This window comes from Xiphophorus couchianus, chromosome 7 (genome assembly GCF_001444195.1).
Source record: "Xiphophorus couchianus chromosome 7, X_couchianus-1.0, whole genome shotgun sequence".
Lineage (NCBI taxonomy): Eukaryota > Metazoa > Chordata > Actinopteri > Cyprinodontiformes > Poeciliidae > Xiphophorus > Xiphophorus couchianus.
The window spans coordinates 27,126,944-27,147,043 of NC_040234.1; the positions used below are offsets into that span (position 1 = coordinate 27,126,944).

The 20,100-nt window shown below is 38.8% G+C and overlaps 1 protein-coding gene across 4 annotated transcripts; it reads left to right on the top strand.

Moving 5' to 3' along the window:
• The first annotated feature begins 193 nt into the window (after positions 1 to 193).
• LOC114148116 (histone acetyltransferase KAT7-like) lies at positions 194 to 19,364 on the top strand. 4 transcript variants are annotated; one of them, XM_028023069.1, is made up of 15 exons: positions 194 to 384; positions 2,045 to 2,189; positions 3,439 to 3,678; positions 6,426 to 6,710; positions 6,854 to 6,936; positions 8,273 to 8,359; positions 9,324 to 9,422; positions 9,507 to 9,596; positions 11,277 to 11,468; positions 11,556 to 11,645; positions 11,738 to 11,878; positions 12,613 to 12,706; positions 12,880 to 13,026; positions 14,436 to 14,542; positions 14,632 to 19,364. In XM_028023069.1, exons 1-15 carry the CDS (start codon positions 370 to 372, stop codon positions 14,728 to 14,730), a joined length of 1,914 nt encoding a protein of 637 aa, XP_027878870.1. In that variant the 5' UTR covers positions 194 to 369; the 3' UTR covers positions 14,731 to 19,364. The 4 variants fall into 4 exon arrangements, with proteins under 4 accessions (XP_027878870.1, XP_027878868.1, XP_027878869.1 ...); XM_028023067.1 differs by having other exon boundaries at positions 195 to 384; positions 9,507 to 9,617; XM_028023068.1 differs by having other exon boundaries at positions 195 to 384; positions 6,429 to 6,710; positions 9,507 to 9,617.
• Positions 19,365 to 20,100: the final 736 nt, after the last annotated feature.

Consider the following 20,100-nt stretch of genomic DNA (forward strand, 5'->3'; position numbering starts at 1 on the left):
ACCCATCTCAACGTGACACCTGTGTTGTGGTCGAGATGCAAAACAAAAGTATTAACACGTTATGACATACATCATTATTATTTAAAAAAAACAAACATTTTTATTCTAATTCATTTATATTATGTTATAAAAAATATTAAAACATCTAAACGACTTTTTAAGCTCGTTGGTGTGGCATCATCTGGCGGATCTATTTTGTCAACGTACCGAACTTGCTCCGCACTCGAGGAAGTGCGGGGAAAATTGTGCGCTTCTTCTAGCCTAGTTGGTCCATGTTATGCTTTGGCGGCGTTTCTCTTTTGCAGCCTGTATGGAAGCTTGAATACTTTCCCCCAACGTAAAGGATAAGATACTTCCACAGCTGAAGATATGCCACGGAGAAAGGTGAGAGAAGACGTTAGAGGCTGTGGCAGTGCAGTGTAACGTCATGGCTAATGTTAGCCGTGGAAATGAAACTGAGGCCGGAAAACGAATGCCGCTGAGGCGCCTGAATGTTTTTCTACACGGTGTTAATAACAAACTGCGCATGTTTTTAATAACTCCCTCCAGTAAGACTTATGTTTGTGCTAGAGCTATTAAGCTAAGCTAGCTCACATTTACAGCGCAATTGCAAGAAATTATTGCTGTTTCTTAAACCTCTTATTACTCTTTGATTGCTAGTTTAGGTTGGCTCTTCCTCCAACATGCCGTGTTTACGGGCAGACCAAAGTTTAACGGCTTGTAACGGTCTCTAGCAAACGGATGAGGACGGGTTGTTTTCTGGTTTCCACAGGACAGAACGTTGTACACCAAAACAACGCTCCGATTGGACGGAGTTTGAACTACGCCTGCGTTAATTGGTTGGACTTGCGCAAGCCCCGCCTCACCTCTCAAAATGCAAATAGAATGCACTGCCCTCTTGTTGTGAAGTTGTCAAATATGCGGCCATGCTGCCAAAGCAGTTACTCATATTTACGTCTGGATCAAACGGTTCGACCAGGATGTCGCGTCTTGGAACATTTTTCTTTTTGGAGGATAAAGCAAACGGACCAGAGCAGCTTTATTTCTCTTCTACCAACGCGAATGTTTACTGTTGCTTGTACGTCCGCTGATGTCAGTGTATCCTTACAGTTTAGAGTTCTAGTGTATAATTGATTGATTTTTGGTATATAATCGATGGCAGTTAAGTATTTAATAGCCTCCATAGTTCCGCGAGGTGTATTTTTATCTGCTGTAGTTGTGTTTATCTGTGGCGCATTATTCGCTACATGTATTAATGTTTAAAGACGGCAGGGGCGGCCCAATCTTGGATGAGGCCCCAGGCAGTTTTAATGGAGGGGCCAATTCTAGCTAAGCCTATCGCAGTTACTGTAAGCTTATCTTGGTTCAGAAGTTACCATGGGGGACAAAAAACTTTTAACTTATATATCTATCCATAGAGAATTATGAATAAGTTCAATGATTGTGGTTCTAAGGATTTGTATAGTGTGTATATAACTGTATACATACATTTTTTGTAGTGTTTGAGTTGTCGTTTATTGTAGCTATTTATTTATTTTCAAATCTGAAGTAGAGAAATATGTATAAAAAAGCAAACCAAAAAAATAATAATTATACGTAATTGGAACAAATCTTTGTGAAGAGTAGGAGTGCTCACTCCAAACTTTTCTATTTTACAAAGAATTGGTAATGTATCTATTCGACATATTTTCATTATGAAAATATATTTTTTGTCATTAAAACAATCTGTTAATTGCTTTCAAACTACGTTTATCTGTCATACTGTACTGTTAGTTAGTTAATTAATATTTGGAAAGCAAAAGGTGCTTAACAGCGATAATTCCCGTCCGACATGGGATCTCTGCTGAATTAATCACTGGTAAAAAGAAACAGGCAGGGGGAAGATTTTTTATTATATATATTATATTTATATATATATATTTTTTTTTTCTTTCTTTGCATATGTGTGTGTGTATATGTATATGTACACACATATGTATATGTGTTTTTTTATTTAAAAAACAAAACAAAGACATACATTTGCTGACTGTTTCTGGTTTCTCAGAGAACGGCAGGCAGCAGCTCGGATGGAACAGAGGACTCTGATTTTTCCGCCGACCTCGAACACGTCAGAGCTGCAGTAAGGGCGCGTCGACGCAGCAGCACGCGTCTGACTCGCGCATCCCTGCGCCTCAGCCAGAGCTCACAAGGTAAACCGTTCCTACCACTGTGAAATAAATAAAATGAGTCTTTTTAACAAACTTGTCGTTCAAAGGAAAAGTTTTTCTTTCTTAAAACTTTGACTATTTTTCGGGGTTGCTAGCAATATTTTAGGGCCTAATTTTTATCTACTTATTTATTAGTAGATAAAACACTTCAGATTGGAAAAGGGCTATATGTGTCTTTAAAAAAATACTTATGTTATGAAACTTCAGATTTTTACTTTGTTAGTGTCTTCTTAAAGATATGTAAAATGTCGTAACATAGCAAAAATTTACCATTAAAAAAAAAATATTCCCATCAGTGCAACTTGGCTATAGAGGCAGTTGTCTCTTGTTCGAGTGACAGTTGAAGATCCAGATACGGTTGAATGAAAGTCACAAAAACCTTGAAAATGTTGCCAATAATTGTCTATAATTATTTTTTGGTTAGAATTCTGCCCTTTTCAGTTGTTAGTAAAGCTGGACAATAAAATAATTTCAATAATTTATTGAGAAACAGACAGCAGTACATCAGTACTTAGCCTAAATGCTAATGGGATCTGTACATCAGTATATAGCTGAGAAAGTTTTATTATGAATTAATAAAGTCCTCCACTTCTCAAAGGAATTGAGGGATTAGTTTTTGACTGTTTCTTTTTTTTTTTTAAAGAAATGTCAGTATTTACTATTTACACTTTTTTAACGTACTTTTTAAAATTGTTCTTTAACTTTATATTATAATAGAACTGATATTAGAATCCAGACTTTTTAGTCAAAACTGAATCTGGACGATCGCAGCAATTTAATTCATAAAACAATATTGTAATAAAGAAACTTTGAACATATTCCAAAGTTGAAAAGTTTTGACATTTGAAACTCAGACATTTCCAGTGTTTTTCTAGAATGTTTTTGAGATTAGTCTCAAAATCAGAATTTTTTGGGGGTTTTTTTATAAAATGTTGTACTTTGAAACTCAGAGATTCAGATTTTTTTTTTTAAAGAAAATTTCTAAGATTGACCTAAAAATTTTATTATTAAATTGTTAAAAAAAATTTTTTTGAAATGTACTTCTTTTCTTCCCATCTACAATGGCCCTAACATGAGTTGTAAGGCTTTGACTGAACCGTCCTCGAACAGCTTTTCTTCCAGGGTCATCCTGTGTTTAGCTGGATCCACCTCTGAGATTTGAATTGATAAAACATCATGTCTGTGATTTAAAGTTCATCTCAGAAAAGTGGCATTTCTTTCTTCCTTTTAGATAACTCCAGCTCGTTACGCAGCGGCTCCCCGGCTGCTGCCGCTCACGATGAGGGCCCCGATTCTGCAGCAGAGTCGGCCCCTGCAGCAGCAGCAGCAGCAACAGCAGCAGCAGCGCCTGCCTCCGTCTTCTCCTCTGCACGCAGGATCACACGTAGCCAGCAGGGGGCGGCAAACCCCAAAGCCAAAAGATACCATTTGCGTCAGAGCAGGTCGTCTGGCTCAGACACAGAAGCCAATGGTAAGCTGCAGTTCTTCCTTTCTGTTTTATAAAAAGATAAGATGAGATCTGAAGTAGAGGCATGAAGAAGAGATGAAGGTGTGAAGCAAAGCAGCAGCATTAGGGGATATTTTAGGAAGTGGCTTATAGAGGCAAGAAGGGAGAACGAGGGGCGGAGGATCTGTATGTTTTTCTTTCTTTCTTTCTTTCTTTCTTTCTTTCTTTCTTATGACGCAGGTGAGTTGATATAAGTCATATGAAGTCAGTCTGTTCCTGGTTAGAAAGGGGACTAATAAGTGTTGCCTGAAATTGGAGGCTTGTCAAAGGAACCAATGACAAACCTTCCTGAAAACTGCAGCCGCTCTCAAACTTTACTCACAATGAGGTGAAGGCACATCCATACAAGTGTTAAAAGATCAGCCTTTTACTTTAGACATCTTATTTATTGGGACAAAATAAAAAGATCTGACTCATATCATGTTGAAACGTTAGACAAATATAACCTGTAATGGAAAAAAAAACTTAATATATTAGGTCATTTATTTGCATCTCTTGATATTTTTTCCAAAGTATTTCAGTTAAGTTGAGGTCTGGACTTTACCGAGATGTTTTCCTTTTTCACTGTAGAATAATAAACTCAACACATTTGAATGTAGAAATAGCGTTATAACAGATGGAACAGCAGCAGTCGTTGCTTTCCCAAGATTGTTGCTTCTTTCTTTTCACATCAACATTGTCAAAACTCCTGCTTTCCTAAAAGTGGCCACACTGATGATAAAAACTCACAATATTTTTTCTCTGTGCCGTGATACTCGCAGCCTTTTTTGTTACGTATTCACCATTTGTCACGAACCCCAGCCTTTTACATATGAACCTGCAGCTAGAGCCAGCAAACCTCGTTTGACTTATTGAGTTGACGTCCAGCTTCCTGCTTCGACTTAGTGTGAAATCTATTGTTAGAAACCGTTACGTCAGATTCCCCGAGCCCGCTCTTTAATTACTGTCACTGAGTGGTGTCTCTTGTAGATGCAGAGCAGGTGGGGTTTTACGTTGTGGAAATGTTTTGCATAAATAAAATATCTACTTTTAAAATCTGATGGATCTGTTTACCAATTGCGTGCTAAGACCGGAGATGGAGCTGAATCTCATCCCTGATTTTATTTGAAAGAAATCTTTCCCCTGATGATAAAGGTTTAAGCCGACTCCAGATGGTCAAGAGGAACAATAATTCATGGCATTCAGAATATGTTTTCTGTCCTACTGCTAAAGCAATTGATTTTATTGTTAGAGATACCAGCTGTGTTTCCATCAATAGTTTTTTTTAATGCGCACATTACAGTGACGCATTAGAAAAGGTTGATGGAAATTACAAAATTCAAAATAATACGATATTGATTAGGGGCAGTATTAAAATCACCTAGCAACATTGGTCCAAATTTTCATACCAGTGCATTCCTAAGTCTATTAAATTTAGGAATTATTGCAGAGTTGAAATTTTTAGCTGTCTTTAGCATCTTATATTTGAAATTAGCATGGTTAGCTATGCTAAGTATTAACAGACATTTCTGTGTGTGTTCTCTGAAGACTCTGAAACTCCAGTGAGGTTACCGCTTATCTCCAAATCCAGAATATTCCACAGATGAAACCTGAAAGCTTGACAGGATTTAACAAAGCCACTTTGCTGTTATACTTTTAGTTTTGTTGTTCTCTTTTTAAATGACGGCCTGATCAGACTAGTAGTGATATCTCAACATGTATGAAGTAACATCTTACTGGAGTATAAATTTGCCAACGTTGAGTCTTCTTCCTTCAGTAACAACTTCTACACTTTGGATGTTGTGCCTGAGGTAAATGTGGTTGTGTTTGGCGCAATGTTGCAGCGATTAAGTATGGTGCCTTCACTGTTCAACATTTTTCTAATGCACATTTTGAAGCATCACATTAAAAAAGGTTGATGGAAACGGCAAAATTGGAAATAACTTCCTCAAAAAAAGGTTTTTATGCTTGCTTGAGTTGGCTTTTAGCTTTTCCCAAAAAATGCGCTAAAGAAGATGGGAACAGATTTAACAGTAAGCGCTGAAGCTTTTCCTTTACATGACTGATCAGATGTTTCTGCTGTTGGCGTGCGTTAGAATCGCATTTCTTTCTCTACGTCTCCAAACAGCATGTAAATTCGCCAATACTAGTTGACATTACAGAACAATTACAACTAGCTATGGTTTGTGACCGGCTAATTGAGATGGAAATTGACCAGTTCTATTAACAAGCCAATTTTCTTAACACATCATCCCCTAAAACATAAAACTATATGTAAACTTAAAGAAAGAGGACTTTGGTCGCAATAGAAAGATAAACAAAAGAGAACAGAAAAAAATCTGTTTTTGTGCTATTTTCCTTCACAACCATACTCAGAGTTGCTGCTGCTGCTGCTTCTCTATCATGCTGGTCACACGCAACCACACCTTCTGTGTTAACTGAAGGCTAAAAGATAAAAGAAAACAGGTTGAAATATGTGCTTTCATTTGGCAGCCAGGGTCTCACAGCTGCCCGTTCTTCAGCAGCAGTAACATCATTCTTCGCTATTGGATTTATCTGAGTGCTGCTACTGCTGAAGGCTGTTTCATTGCATCTGTACGTGTGGACATATGTGGCTTGCAGAGATTCCCCCCTTAAAATAAATCAGAAGGAGTAAAAGCTGCAAAGATGCTTTCATTTCAAATAAATTAGCGTTAGAGTTTGGGATTTTTAATCTTCCTCAACTCGCCCAGCAGACACAAAACAAGGAGCGGACCGGGACGAGACGCCCCCGCGGACCCCGACAGGCAACGCCCCATCCTCGGAGTCAGATATTGACGTTTCCAGTCCAAGCAATGACCACGTGTCTTCTAACAACAATGTTGTCGTTTCACAAGAGGAGGACGAGAGACTGGCGAAAGAGCTGTCGCTCAAAGAGGCCGCCGCCCACAACCTCTCCCATCGACCCAAACGACGACGATTCCACGAAAGCTACAATTTTAACATGAAGTGTCCGACTCCAGGATGCAACTCGCTCGGTGAGAGGACCTAAACTCCACACAGCCACGATTCCCCGCTGCCCCCCCTGATCAAATGTCATACCGCTTTAAATTTACTGCCTTTCATCTGCAAACATCCTCTCATCTTCCTCTTGTTCTCACCCGTCCGGTTTTTCTCTCAGGTCATCTAACAGGAAGACATGAGAGACATTTCTCCATATCAGGCTGCCCGCTGTACCACAACCTCTCTGCTGATGAATGCAAGGTACACACACACACGTGCACCACACACGCACACACATACGCATGTTTGTATTTCCATACATATTAGGGTTTTGTATTGACTTATACTAGTCTTTTCCTAACTCTAACCTTAACTAAAATCTAATTCACACCTCAACTCTAAAGCTAACTGCTAAACATAAACAAAGGGGTCTACCGTATCAGGACTGGGCTTTGGTCCCCCTAAGGCCCATCAGTTTTCAGAAGGTTAGTAAAATACCATAAATAGTCCTAAAGAGCCAGGCAGGTACACATAAAGTCCTTAAAGTCCCAAAGTCCTTTCTGTCACAAGGACTTTGGAATTTCTTCTATTATTTTTTATTAATTTCTATAGTTTAGCCCTGACCCTTACCCTAAACATAACCATTACCAGTACATGCATAACTCTGTACCTAACAATTAACTCAATTCACACATTAGTCCAAAACCTAACCTCTAACCCAAAAACAGCACTTCTTCTGGGACTCAGATTTGGGCCCCAAGAGCAGCAGTCAGTCCCCACAACTGATGTGTTAGGACGATGGTCCTCACAATGTATCAAATACAAGAACACACACACACACACACATCTGTGCACTTCAATAAAACTGAGGACTTTGTATTGTCTTCCATTCATTGTAGTAACTGTATTTATGCCTAACCAAGACATTTTTCATAACTAGTCCTAGTCTATTTCTAACCTTAACCAAAACTTATTTCACATTATACCGCTAAACCCAGCTAGTAGACCAAAAGAGCAGTCGAAAAATATGAGATTCAGGAAAAAGTCCTCATTTATTGTGGAAGACCTTCTTCTGTGGGTAAAAATGGTGAATGTGGTCCCCTAAATAAAGATATACAAGTAGACTGCACACACACACATACACTCAATACACAATCTGCAAGGATTTCAGATAAATTGTGTGGAACTATGAAAAAATAGTCAAAGCTGGAATGGCTGGAAAGTACCCAAAGCGATACATTAACACGTTTACATGGCTGCATACGATGCCTTGCAAACGTTTTCACACCCTGGAACTTTTCAGCATTTTATGATACAACCACAAACTTCTACATTACATTGTTTGTGGTTTAATGTTTGCGATCCACAAACATAAATCTGACATAAAACATAAATCTGACAACCAGTCTCCTCGTTACTGAGGAAACGTGTTGATGGTTGAACTGGTCCTCTGGTCTGCCGTCACACCAAGTGTCCGGTGAGTGAATGTGAAAAAAGCAAGAGGAGCAAATAGAAATTGGCATGCTGTAGAAACATGGAGGAGGCTGCTGTTGTGTTTTTGCTACGGGGCTCCAGACAGTGTTGATTTGTTTGACAGGGCAAGGCGACGACACGCGACAAGCAGTCCGAAGAAAGGGCGCTGTCGCATCGGCAGGATGAGAACAGACACTCCACAAGGCACCAGGTAATGTGCTGGAAAGCAAACATACACACAGGTTTGTGTCCCTTCTGACTGGTGCGTTGCTTTTGAGGCAGGAGCAGCTGAGATCACACCGCTGGTCGTCAGGGTGGCAGGGTCAGAGCGATGACGGGTTACTGTCACTTGGTTCACAGTAAAATCCACGTCTGATGCACCTGTTTACTTGATTAGATAAGACAGGTCGTTCTAAATGTCTGAAAGGAGATGATGAGATTGGAATAACCAAAGAGAAAACAAACAAGTTCTTTTTACTGAATTCGAAATCTTTTTCTATTCTTTTGATATAACCTCGTGTAAAATCATCATTGCATTTAGATAAATATTTAAAACTAAAACATTTAATTAGTTTTTTTTTTTTTTAATTGATTGGTTTAAAACAGCTTGCCAAGTGTGGCGTTAAAACCAGGAGTGATGGATGTCGCTACTTTATCTTTAACTGTCTATGTTTAATCATAAAAAAACAATTTAAGATTTTTGCTGTTTTAAAACCACAACTTCTTAAAACCTTGTCATACTTTGGTACCAGTAATTGTCTGTTAGTGATGTAACAATCAATTGGCCAAAAATCAAAACTGTACCGCATCTCTGCATCTCAGTTGGTCAAAAAATGACAAATCGGATACTATGTAGTAAAACCAGAATAGTAGTAATATTATGAGAATAAAGTCGTTATAATATGAAAATAAAGTCGCAGTGGGAGAATAAAGTCATATTACCAGAATACAGATTGTGTTTGTGGTATAGTTCTGAGCAACTGGTAGAAACAATGAATAAGCTATAAGTAATCAGTTTCTGAAAACACACTCCGCAGCTAGCTAACATTTTCACATGTTTGAAGGCGTGAATTTAAGGAACATTTCTTTTTACATGATACCTCTAATCAGCCCATAATCTTCATCTGCGAAGGCCCAAATCAGCTTTTCGTTCAAACCAACTGTGTTTGTTCCAGGCCCCCACAGACGGACAGCAGCGCTACAAAGATAAGGTGACAGAGCTGAGGAGGAAGAGGAACTCTGGCCTCAATAAGGAGCAGAAGGAGAAATACACAGTAAGCAGAGAGGAGACGTCAGACTGAATCTTCTCCACGTTATAAAAATCCCACTTCTTGTTATTTTTCCCCACTTGCTCCCAGGAACACCGACAGAGCCACGGGACGAGCCGGGAGCCGATGCTGGAGAACATCACCAGCGACTACGATCTCGAGCTGTTCAGGAAAGCGCAGGCACGTGCCTCGGAGGACCTTGTAAGAGAGAAAACTCATCATCACCTCCCACCCTTCCACTTTTCCTTCCTTTTGTTTTTGTTTTTATTTTTGTTGTTAACCTCCCCCGCTTCTCCCTTTTTCCTACCTTACTTCTCTTCTTCTCTTTTTCAGTCTGAAAACCTTCCTCTGCAGCCACAGCAGGAGTCTCAGATAGATTTGGTAGTTTGGACGATCACTTCATGTCATTCCATGTTCATTTCTGATACTTCAGATGAGAGGGATTTACCAGATGTTAGCTGATAATGAAATATATTAATAACCCAGTAAATTCACTTCAAAAACCCAAAATCTCACCCAAGTATTTTTTGCCTAGTTTGTAGTGCAGATATCTTCGTACACTTGAAATAAGACAAAACTAACTGACAAGGAATTTTTCTGCAAGATGTTTTTAAAGTCAATAAATCCTGAATATTGATTTAAAAAAAGTCTAGTTCTACTAACAGATTTTGTTTTTAAATTTATAACATGGGAAAGACGTTTTGTAGAACTGTGCCTGTCACACTAAGTAATTAACCATTTAATAACATGATCAATTAAAATGAACTTGATCATTTCCATTCTGATGATTCATATTTCTCATCAGGCAATTTTGTTTACAGAAACATCATAATCCGTTTTATTTACGGATTCAGTTGTGTGGGGTTTTTATTTCCGTTTTATTTATTGCTTTTTGGTTGTCGTGTTTTAATTGGGATATTTTAAAAAATCTTCTAGTTCCAGTTCAAAGTGTTCTATGCAAAATTTAAAGTTACTGTTTTTTGAGAGAGAAAACTTGCATTATTATGCCATCATCATTATATAACTTGACAACGATCTCAAAACAACAATAATATCGATTATTACAATAATAACAGGGACAGCTTGTGGTCCAGCAACTTTTATTGTAACAGGCCTAAAGGGAGCTTATAATTTTTAATACATATATATATATTTTTAAACATGTCCTGTATGGCAGTGTGTCAAGGTGAGGCCCAACGGATTTACTTTCACAAGCGCAGGATTACTGCTTTTGCCATGATGCTCCCTTTGATATATAGAAGAAACTTTATTAGAAATTCCTTTGGATTTAGTCCTAATTTAATGGACACAGAGAAGAAAAAAGAGAGGGAGAAAGGTGGGGAAAAGGTTTGAATGGAAAAGAGGAAAGAGTAGATAAGAGGAAGAAGCATAAAGGGAACACAAGTCAAGGCTCCTGAAGTCTGCCTCTAAACCTGCAGAAAGAGAGAAAAGAAAACCAAGAAAACACAGCAACAATCAGCGTATGCATATGTAATAATAAAAGTTCAAACCATTGGAACGTGCATGGTAATACAAGATGTATTTAGTGACGGTGATATTCAAGAATGTTCACTAGAAACTAGACAAAATACTTGGTAAGATTTATTGCTTTTGCAGCGTTCAGCTTTTTTTTCCAGTCCAGATGACTTTCATCTATCCAAGTGAAGCTTAAAGCATTACTTCCTCATCTGACTTTTTCTTCCTGCACCTTTAATTTTCTTGGCCGGTTCCCTCCACTCAGGCGGTTCCTTTGTCTTCCCTTCAATAATTGAATCTTTCTTCCCTCCTGCCCTCCCCGTCTCCTCTCCGCCGCCTTCTGTCCCGCTTGCCCCGCCCGTCCGTCCCGACCCGGCTGCGCAGGAGAAGCTCCGTCTGGCCGGCCAGGTGTCGGAGGGCAGCAACATGATCAAAACCATCGTGTTCGGCCGCTTCGAGTTGGACACCTGGTACCACTCGCCGTACCCCGAGGAGTACGCCCGCCTGGGGAGGCTCTTCATGTGCGAGTTCTGCCTCAAGTATATGAAGAGCCAGACCATTCTGCGCAGGCACATGGTAGGGCACCCCTACTGCTCAATGTTTGAGTAAAAATTTTGGTTTTGAACAATTTTTTTTAACCTGAAGTCGTTTTTGCTACTCAAGGCCAAGTGCGTGTGGAAGCATCCACCAGGTGACGAGATCTACAGAAAGGGGAACATCTCTGTCTTTGAGGTGGACGGAAAGAAGAACAAGGCAAAAGCTTTACATCTGTAATCCCTTTCGCTAACCATTGTCAGTCGAAACGAATTGGTTTCATCAACCCGTTGCGTTCTCTCCACTCCCAGATTTACTGTCAGAACTTGTGTCTGCTAGCCAAACTCTTCCTGGACCACAAGACGCTGTATTACGACGTGGAGCCATTCCTCTTCTATGTCATGACGGAAGCTGACAACACGGGATGTCACCTGGTCGGATATTTCTCCAAGGTAACGCCTTCAGAAGCCTACTGCTTTCTCACTTTGTGGAAACTGGGCCGCGTGATGTTAGCCTGTGAATGCAACACCAAGCTAATTATCTAGATTGACGTTTTTAAAGCCCCAGGAAGTTGGAGGAGTTCATACTAGGTCCGTTCGATAAATCGAGTTTATCGATTTGTCAAATTTAGATTTTTGGAAAATCTAGTTTTTGTTTCTTTCCACCAATGGACTGCTTGGGCTTCCATAGTTCAGAGTGATGTTAGCCCGTCTAAGAACTACCATCTTGCTCGATAAGCCTATTCTACAGGTTCTATTTATTTCGACTTTGAATTCAGGTCAACTCAAAGAAAGAATGATTGAAATAAAAGCCAGTCATTTGTATTTTTCCTTCTTTTTTTAAAGAACTAAAAGGGGGAAATGGATTAAAATTGGAAATGTTATCTTGGATAAAAAATAAAATCTAAGATTTTATTTTTAAGCCATATTTTCCGTCCCGCCCTAGTTCATACTGTCAGATACTGAGCCAGGGCACCCACAAATTATTTTGTAATTTTTTTTAAGGAATGCATATTTTGCAGACATTGTACTTTTTATTTTGGGATTTTTATGAATATAAGCAACATGGAGCTACTGCCCAGCGGCCGTATTAAACCTGTCATCGTCAGTTCGTACCCAGTTAAGACTGGGTATGAACCCAGGGGCCACATCCTGTTCTGTCACAGCAGTTTCCTCTCCTTCCACAGGAGAAGAACTCGTTCTTGAACTACAATGTGTCCTGCATCCTCACCATGCCGCAGTACATGAGGCAAGGCTACGGAAAGATGCTCATTGACTTCAGTGAGTACCAACACTGCTCTCATTCACTGATAAATGTCACCTGATTTTGGAGGGCGCCTCTCAGAAAACGTTCATCAAAACTGCTGTGCGTCTTTTCTGGTCTGCACTAAGATATGCGCAGAGAATTCAGTTCAAAACAACAACTTTCTCTCCTGTCCAAAAACAACAAACAGGCTACCTGTTGTCCAAGGTGGAGGAGAAGGTGGGCTCGCCTGAGCGCCCTCTGTCCGACCTGGGTCTGATAAGCTACAGAAGTTACTGGAAAGATGTTCTGCTGCGGTACCTCAACAGTTTTCAGGGAAAAGAGATCTCTATCAAAGGTTGGAATGTTTTTCTTTTATTATTTTACCTTTATTCAGCCGGGAAAGTCCCATTGAGATTAAAAACCTCTTTTTCAAGAGAGCACTTGCCACGAGGCAGCAAAGGTCATGCAACAGTTAGAAGCAGTTCTGATGTGCTTGAATGTGCTTATAGAGAGAGACAGATTACAGACTTTTAAGGAAAATTCCGTACAATTGTTCACACCATGGCTTCAGACGTATGAGTGAAAACTAGGGGTTCACTGATTGCAGTTTCCTGGTCAGTCACCAATGTTTATAAACCAGATTTTGAGCAATACCAATTTTAACATTTTTTTTGTCTGAAAAGTTGCTATGAAGAAGCAGCATTCAGTTTCTATGCACCACTAATCTGGAACAAACTTTCAGAAAAACTGCCAAAACAGTTCTTTTAAATTAAGGCTAAAAAACTCTTTGATTTAAATCTGTGTGTGATTCATAATAACTGGAACATTAATAAATATAGTCAAAGTATATGAGCTTGATGATTTTGATGTTCTTCTTTAACAAAATCTTGTTTCATAAATTAGTTGCTGTGTTATATTTTTATACTGTTAACACTTTGAACTGCCTGCTTGCTGAAATATGCTACAGAAGTAAACTTGACTTTACTTTGAGAAGATGAAATTAAAATGTTTTTCATTTCCAATTTGCTCTGTCATGGATGAGGTATGTATTTAACAAATTTAATCCGTCATTAATAGTACTAACAGTATAATTGCTGTATTTGAAAGCCTTTGAAGTCGATATGCTTCAAGGGAAAAAGCACTGAAGTCACATTCTAGAGCTAAAATATTTAGCAAGATCTCTACCGTAGCATCTCTCATTAGCTGCGTTTCCATTTCAAATTTGTGCAAAACTTTGTTCTATTTTCAAAGAAATAAAATTAAAATTGGATATGGATAGGGTTGTTTATTAAAATAAAACATGCTGCACATCCTCCTCCTACCACTTCTTGTCGTCTGCTTTGTCGTTTCTGCCAGTAGTAACATCAAACTGTTGATCACATGACTTGTGTGATGTGAAAAAAGTGTCTCCATTGCAGTTTAGCAAAATACGATAATTTTGATGCTTTTTTTTTTCTCTCTCAAAATTGGCATATTTCCATTAAGCTTATTTATTTATTTTTGTAATTCTGACTTGTACAATTATATTGTCAAATTAGAATTGACCATCCTAATTTGGTCATTTAAATACTTGCTATATTGGTACAAACCAATATGGCTGGTACCAATACTGGTACCGATATGGCTCATTGGTAGCAGCCATATCGGCATATTGGTACCAATCAGTCGAACCTACAGTATTTGAACCACTGAGGACCATGGATTCAGCAGGCGCTGCTGACCCCACTACCCTAAACTCCTTTAATTTCTCCCTTTCTGTTGCAGAGATCAGCCAGGAGACGGCAGTGAATCCAGTGGACATTGTCAGCACACTGCAGTCCCTTCAAATGCTCAAATACTGGAAAGGAAAACACCTGGTTTTAAAGAGACAGGTGAAGAACTCGGACTGTTGTATTTGGTTCACAGTTTATTTTCCCATCTAGTCATTAACTAACTGTCGTTTTTTCTTCTTTTTCCAAAGGACCTCATTGACGACTGGAAAGCGAAGGAGACCAAACGCGGTAATGGGAAGACCATTGACCCCACGGCCTTAAAATGGACGCCGCCTAAAGGGACGTAAAGGAGCTTCCTTCTTCCTCCTCCTTCGTTCACTGGCGTCGTCACAGCTGCAGCACAGTCACATCTGACTGCCGTTCATCATTTCTTTGGGTTCAAACAGTTTTATGTGTTGACTTAAGTGGAACAAATATACCGCTATGTAAATTTTAAAGGTTTTTATTATTATTATTCCTGGGGTTCACATGGTAAAATACTTTACATGAAAAGGAACAGTAGGGAGAATGTGGACAAAGTTGGACCTGGATTTTAATAGGGCTTGAAGTGATGACATGAAGAAAAATAGAAGTTATACTTGGACTAGGCCATTAAATGTATGGGTTAGTGAATGAGAAGTTTTTACAGCTAAAATGGCTGCATCAAGATATAAATTGTGATATTTGCTGTATATGTGAAGAACTCTTATGATGTTCCTATATATTAACTAATTTATGCAAAGAAAGACTCGACCTCCAAATGTTCTTACAGGGTAGATAAACTTTTACACTTTTTATGAATTTTAGGTTGAGAGCAGAGTTAAACGCGTAAGGATTTTTATTATCGTTTCTTTTTAGATTTGGACCGACGGTGTCTTGCAAAAGTATTCATACCCACTGATGTTGACGTACTTTATATCAAACCTCCTCAGTCTTGAACTTTTTGTAGCCTGTAAGTGGTTTTCCTCCAAGATTTCCATGTATTTAGCTCCACCCATCTTCCAACCTGTTGCAGCCGTCTGCTGAAGGAAAACATTCCCAAATGACCCAAAAATAAATAAATCAAGGAGTATGAATACTTTTTGCAAGGAACTATGAAGTCTTTGCACGCAGGATGTCTGAATCACTGTGTAGTTTGGTCTTAGGTCTCAATGAGCCCATGTGTTTCTGAAAAGTGAAACTAATAGAGTGCCGCTCGCCTACCTCCTCACTCAATTAGTAACGGGCACCAGGCATGCCTGCTAATCCAATCTGTGATGGGCGGCATCGACCTCGTTCCGCTGTGGAGATGCAACGCAGGTCGGCAACACGTTGACCTATGCGAACACGTCCAGGCTGAAGCAAACCAGCTGGCCTGGCTGGGAATTAGAAGGACACACCCTGAAAATACACAGTTTGAGAAAATAGGAGCTCTGAACAAGTGGACTTTTTAAAAATAATTGTGTCTTAAAAACCTGTTTAGAGTTAAGATTATTACTATTTGTCTTTCAAATATCTAGAGAAACTCATTTACACACTTTCCGACTTGAATGAGACGATCTCCTTAGACTTTGGTTGTAAAATCTGCTGCTTTTGTTCCAATTACTGTGTACAAGTGAACCAGCACTTCTTACCAATCTGCATCTGAAGTCAACATTTTAAATCCCACTAAATATCAAAAGAGAAAATATGGATTTGGAAATATTTCAGTACCTGTGCCTGCGGTGATTGTGTAACCCTTCATCTGGTAACGTCGAAGAAATGGAATCAAAAAATGTCTGTTTGAACCCAAAGCAAATAATCTCTACGCGTCTCGTGTCTTACGTTCAGTCTGTCTCGGCGGTCAGTTTGCCAGGAAGCTATAGCTGCCACTGGCCACATTCAGACGGCCCTCTGCTGTCGGACAGATTTTCACCTGGATGTGGGTGTGGCATCACCTCTTGCCTGTTTTTACTCGTTTCCGTATCACTCGTGATGTTTGCGGTGTCTGAGGCTACACACGTTTGTTCTGTATCCTTTCGTTTTTAAAAGTTCTCATTTCAGTTTTATACTTTTTCTATCTCTGAGGTTTACTACTGTTTGACAGTTCCAGCAACTGTTGTACTGTGTTTTCCTTTTTACCATGTGTTGACAATTTTATTTAAATTTTTTTTCTAGTGGTTTAATCCACTTGGCCTTTCCCTTCTTTTAATTGGATTCATGCTATTATTTACATTTTTCTCTTGGGGGTATTTATATTCTTAACTGTAGAGCATAAAGGGATGTTTTATTTAGCTGGACGGGCTTTCTTGTAAATATATTTATGTGAGACCAATATGTAGATCTGAAAGTTGAAAGGTCGTTTAGAAAAGGAGAATTTCAGGTCATCCAACCCACCAAACAGTGGCAGAAATTTATTTATTTATCTTTTACATTTCAGAGGCTTATTGCCTGCTATAAGTGATAAGACTGAGTCAAAATGTGTCACTTTTGCACATTGTCACCACTTGTTACAGCTAAAAAACCCGACAAGGATGAATAGGGTTTAAATGAGCATGATTGGCAGCCCACACTGACGGACCGAAAGGGGCTTTGTTTTATTATTTGTATCGGTAATTGATCTAATTCTATTTATGTGATTAGTCAAAATCTGTTAAATGCACAGTTTATTATTTTTGAGAATATGCTGTAAGATAAATAAGCTAGGGCCTACTACCGTTTTCGTTAGATTAGCACAAAGACTTTGAGCCATTAGCTAGCCAGGTTGTTGCTTCTTCTGCTCCTGTAATTGAACAGTTTAAAATAAACCAAATGTAGAACATATTTATGAGACTCACATGGGTCCTTGTTTTGAACAAAGTCAATCTTCTAGTTTCTTTTCGATTTAGTCTATGAAATAAGATGAGCAAACTGAGAAGTTCAGTCAGTTGTTAGTTTTGTACTTAGCTACCCAGCTGCTAGCTTTGGTTTGCACTATTTTGCTTTATAGCTATCCTTACTTAGCTTCTTACTGGGCTAAGCAAAAACACTATCGCATAGATTTGTACTTAACAACCACCAATCTGGGTGGTTGTTGAGCATAGCTTTGTACTTGGTTTAGCTAAGCTATCTGAATGGTAGCTTAGCGTAGCTTTGTACTTAGCCAAGCTAAGTGACTGTCATCTTGGCTTTGTTTTGTATTCAGCTAAGCAACATGAGTCATTGTTTAGCATAGGTCTGTACTTAGCTAAGCTTACTGATTGATGTCCTAGCTTAAATTTGTGTGGTAGCCTAGCATAGTTTTTTTTAACCTATCTAAGCTAGCTCACTGCTGTCTTAGCTTAGTGCTTGAATCTCAGTGGTTGCTAAGCAATCTGAATGGTAGCTTAGCGTAGCTTTGTACTTAACTAAGCTGACTGACTACTGTCTTAGCTTTGTCTTTACTTAAGCAAACTGAGTGGTTGCTTAGCACAGGGTTAGCACTTAGCTAAGCCGAATGACTGCTGCATTCACTTAGCTTTTATTTACCTCAGCAATCTGAGTAGATACTGACTTAAATTTGTATTGAGCTTGCTTTATACTGCTAGCTTAGCTTAGCTGTGTACTTGGCTTATAAGTGCATGCTATCTTAGCTTTTAGTTTTGTAAGCAACAAGAAACAACATCGTGATGAAAATCAATTCTTAACATCTTTTGATCACAAAACATGTATTTTTTTTCCAGTTGATGTTTTGTTTTGGAGCTTTAATCCTTTAGTTGCTGACTTTTTGTCTCTGCCAGACTGTAGTTTGGTTGTACATTTTGTCTAGTGTGGTGTAATATATTCTTTCTGTAAAATATGTGAAGTTGAAGATGTCCTCACTGTTTCTTTGTTTCCTCTGTTCATGCATCTGTAGAAACATGGCTGGCAGGGCGATCTTAATATGTTTTTACTTAAATTCTAAGTAAGGATTATTTTTTGTGCCCACCGTTAAAGGCAAAGCACACTCCACTGGTTTAACGTTGTCAAAGAACAGAAGTCTATCCAAGGAAACTCTTCACATGACTTTCATACTTGACTGAATCTTCTGGTGTTGAGCGCTCGTCTTTTACAACAAACCATAGCTTGAAGCTATTTTCTATTTCTTAAACCTGGGAGAATTGTTACCTTGTTTTTAACTCAATAGGAGTACATCCTATTTGATAACGCTTTATTTGAATGGTATAAGACTGACATAAACATGAACATGAAGACACTTCAGGAATGTTTACATCTGTTATCATGAAGTGTCATTCGGCAAATAATGACACTTCCGATGCAAAACCGACACTTTTAATGGACTTTTAATGCATTAAAAGTGTCGTTATTAACCGAATGACACTTCATGACAACATCATAAACATCCATGAAGACTCCTTCATGTTCATGACAGGTGTTATGTCATGTTTATGACTTCAAATAAAGTGTTACCTCTTGCTTTATTTTAGAACATGAAATTCTCTTTTGATGATGAAATAAACTTGAAATAAGTGTCTCCACACCACAGATTATTTTGTCAGAAATAGTCTGTGTTGAGCGTATCAGTCCATTGTAACTATGGTGAGATATTCTCACATCGTGTCTTTTGTCTGCCTTGAGGTCACCATATCCATTTAGTTTCTTTTGTATTGTGTTTTCTTTTTTTTATCCAATTATTGTTTTTGTGTTATTTTTTTTAACCTTTTTTTGTGTTTGTTTTGGTTTTTGTGCCAATGGCAGCTATAGATAGACAGCTTCCAAACTTGTTACAGGTCTTCACCTTCCTAAATATAAATATAAATATATATATATATATATATATATATGTCACCAAGTATCTTTCCATCAACTTCCATCAGTCGGCGGCAAGCTGTTGTTTACTGCTACTATCTACTCACAAAGCAGCAACACAGAAAAGTAGCAAAAATTGGCATTGGTATGTAGCTCAGTTGTGCTTTTGCACTTGCTTTGCCCCCTTCCACCTAATAAATGCAATCGTTGAAACACATGGCCTGGTGTGTTTGTGTGTCGGTCTATTTCACTTTGCGACAGGATCGCGCTAAAGAAGGTCAACACTAAGAAGTCACTGGGAAATCGATAAAAACTTTCAGTCAGGTTGAGTTTGCAGGAAATAAGTAGAAAGCCATGCAACAAAACTAAGGCCTTTTATTTTCACCATTTATTTTTCAATGGACTTTGGTGCAATTTTTTTTTTTTTTCTTTTTGTCATTTCAGAAAAGCCTCGAAACCAAAAAATATCCTTGAGTTTGTGATGAAGTTTATTGTTTGGGATGCAAGACAAATTCAAATGAGCAGAACGGTGCCTACGCCTGCTCAGGGTTTGTCCGTTCGCACGTTCAAGGATTTTTCTGTGGAACGTAACTCTAAATTATTCTTGGAAAATCTGCCTGCTTGTGGATATTTTTCTCTTCAAGCCCTCCTGTGGTCTTAGCGTGATGCTCAGGAAGAACGTGGCAGATATCACGTTTGTACAGCGGGGAAGGGTGAAGAGGGGCGCGTCGTCCCGTCAGACCGTCAGTTCCCGAAACCACAAAAGAAAGCAAAAAAAGTGGGGAGAAAATGCCAGAGTGTCAATGGAACTTGACATACTGGCTGGTGTTTACAAAGCAGCCGATCCACGAGTGGATGCAGTGTTAAGACAGTTTCCACTGTGTACTAATTCACATTAAGGTATATTTGGTATTTGAACTGTTATGTGAACAGAGATTCACATTCCTATAAGA

What these genes read in the sequence shown, in the direction of transcription:
- LOC114148116 (XM_028023067.1), top strand. An exon ending in CTCAGACACAGAAGCCAATG is followed by an intron (nt 3,679 to 6,425) that starts GTAAGCTGCAGT and finishes CAACTCGCCCAG; the next exon opens with CAGACACAAAACAAGGAGCG. An exon ending in GACACTCCACAAGGCACCAG is followed by an intron (nt 8,360 to 9,323) that starts GTAATGTGCTGG and finishes TGTTTGTTCCAG; the next exon opens with GCCCCCACAGACGGACAGCA.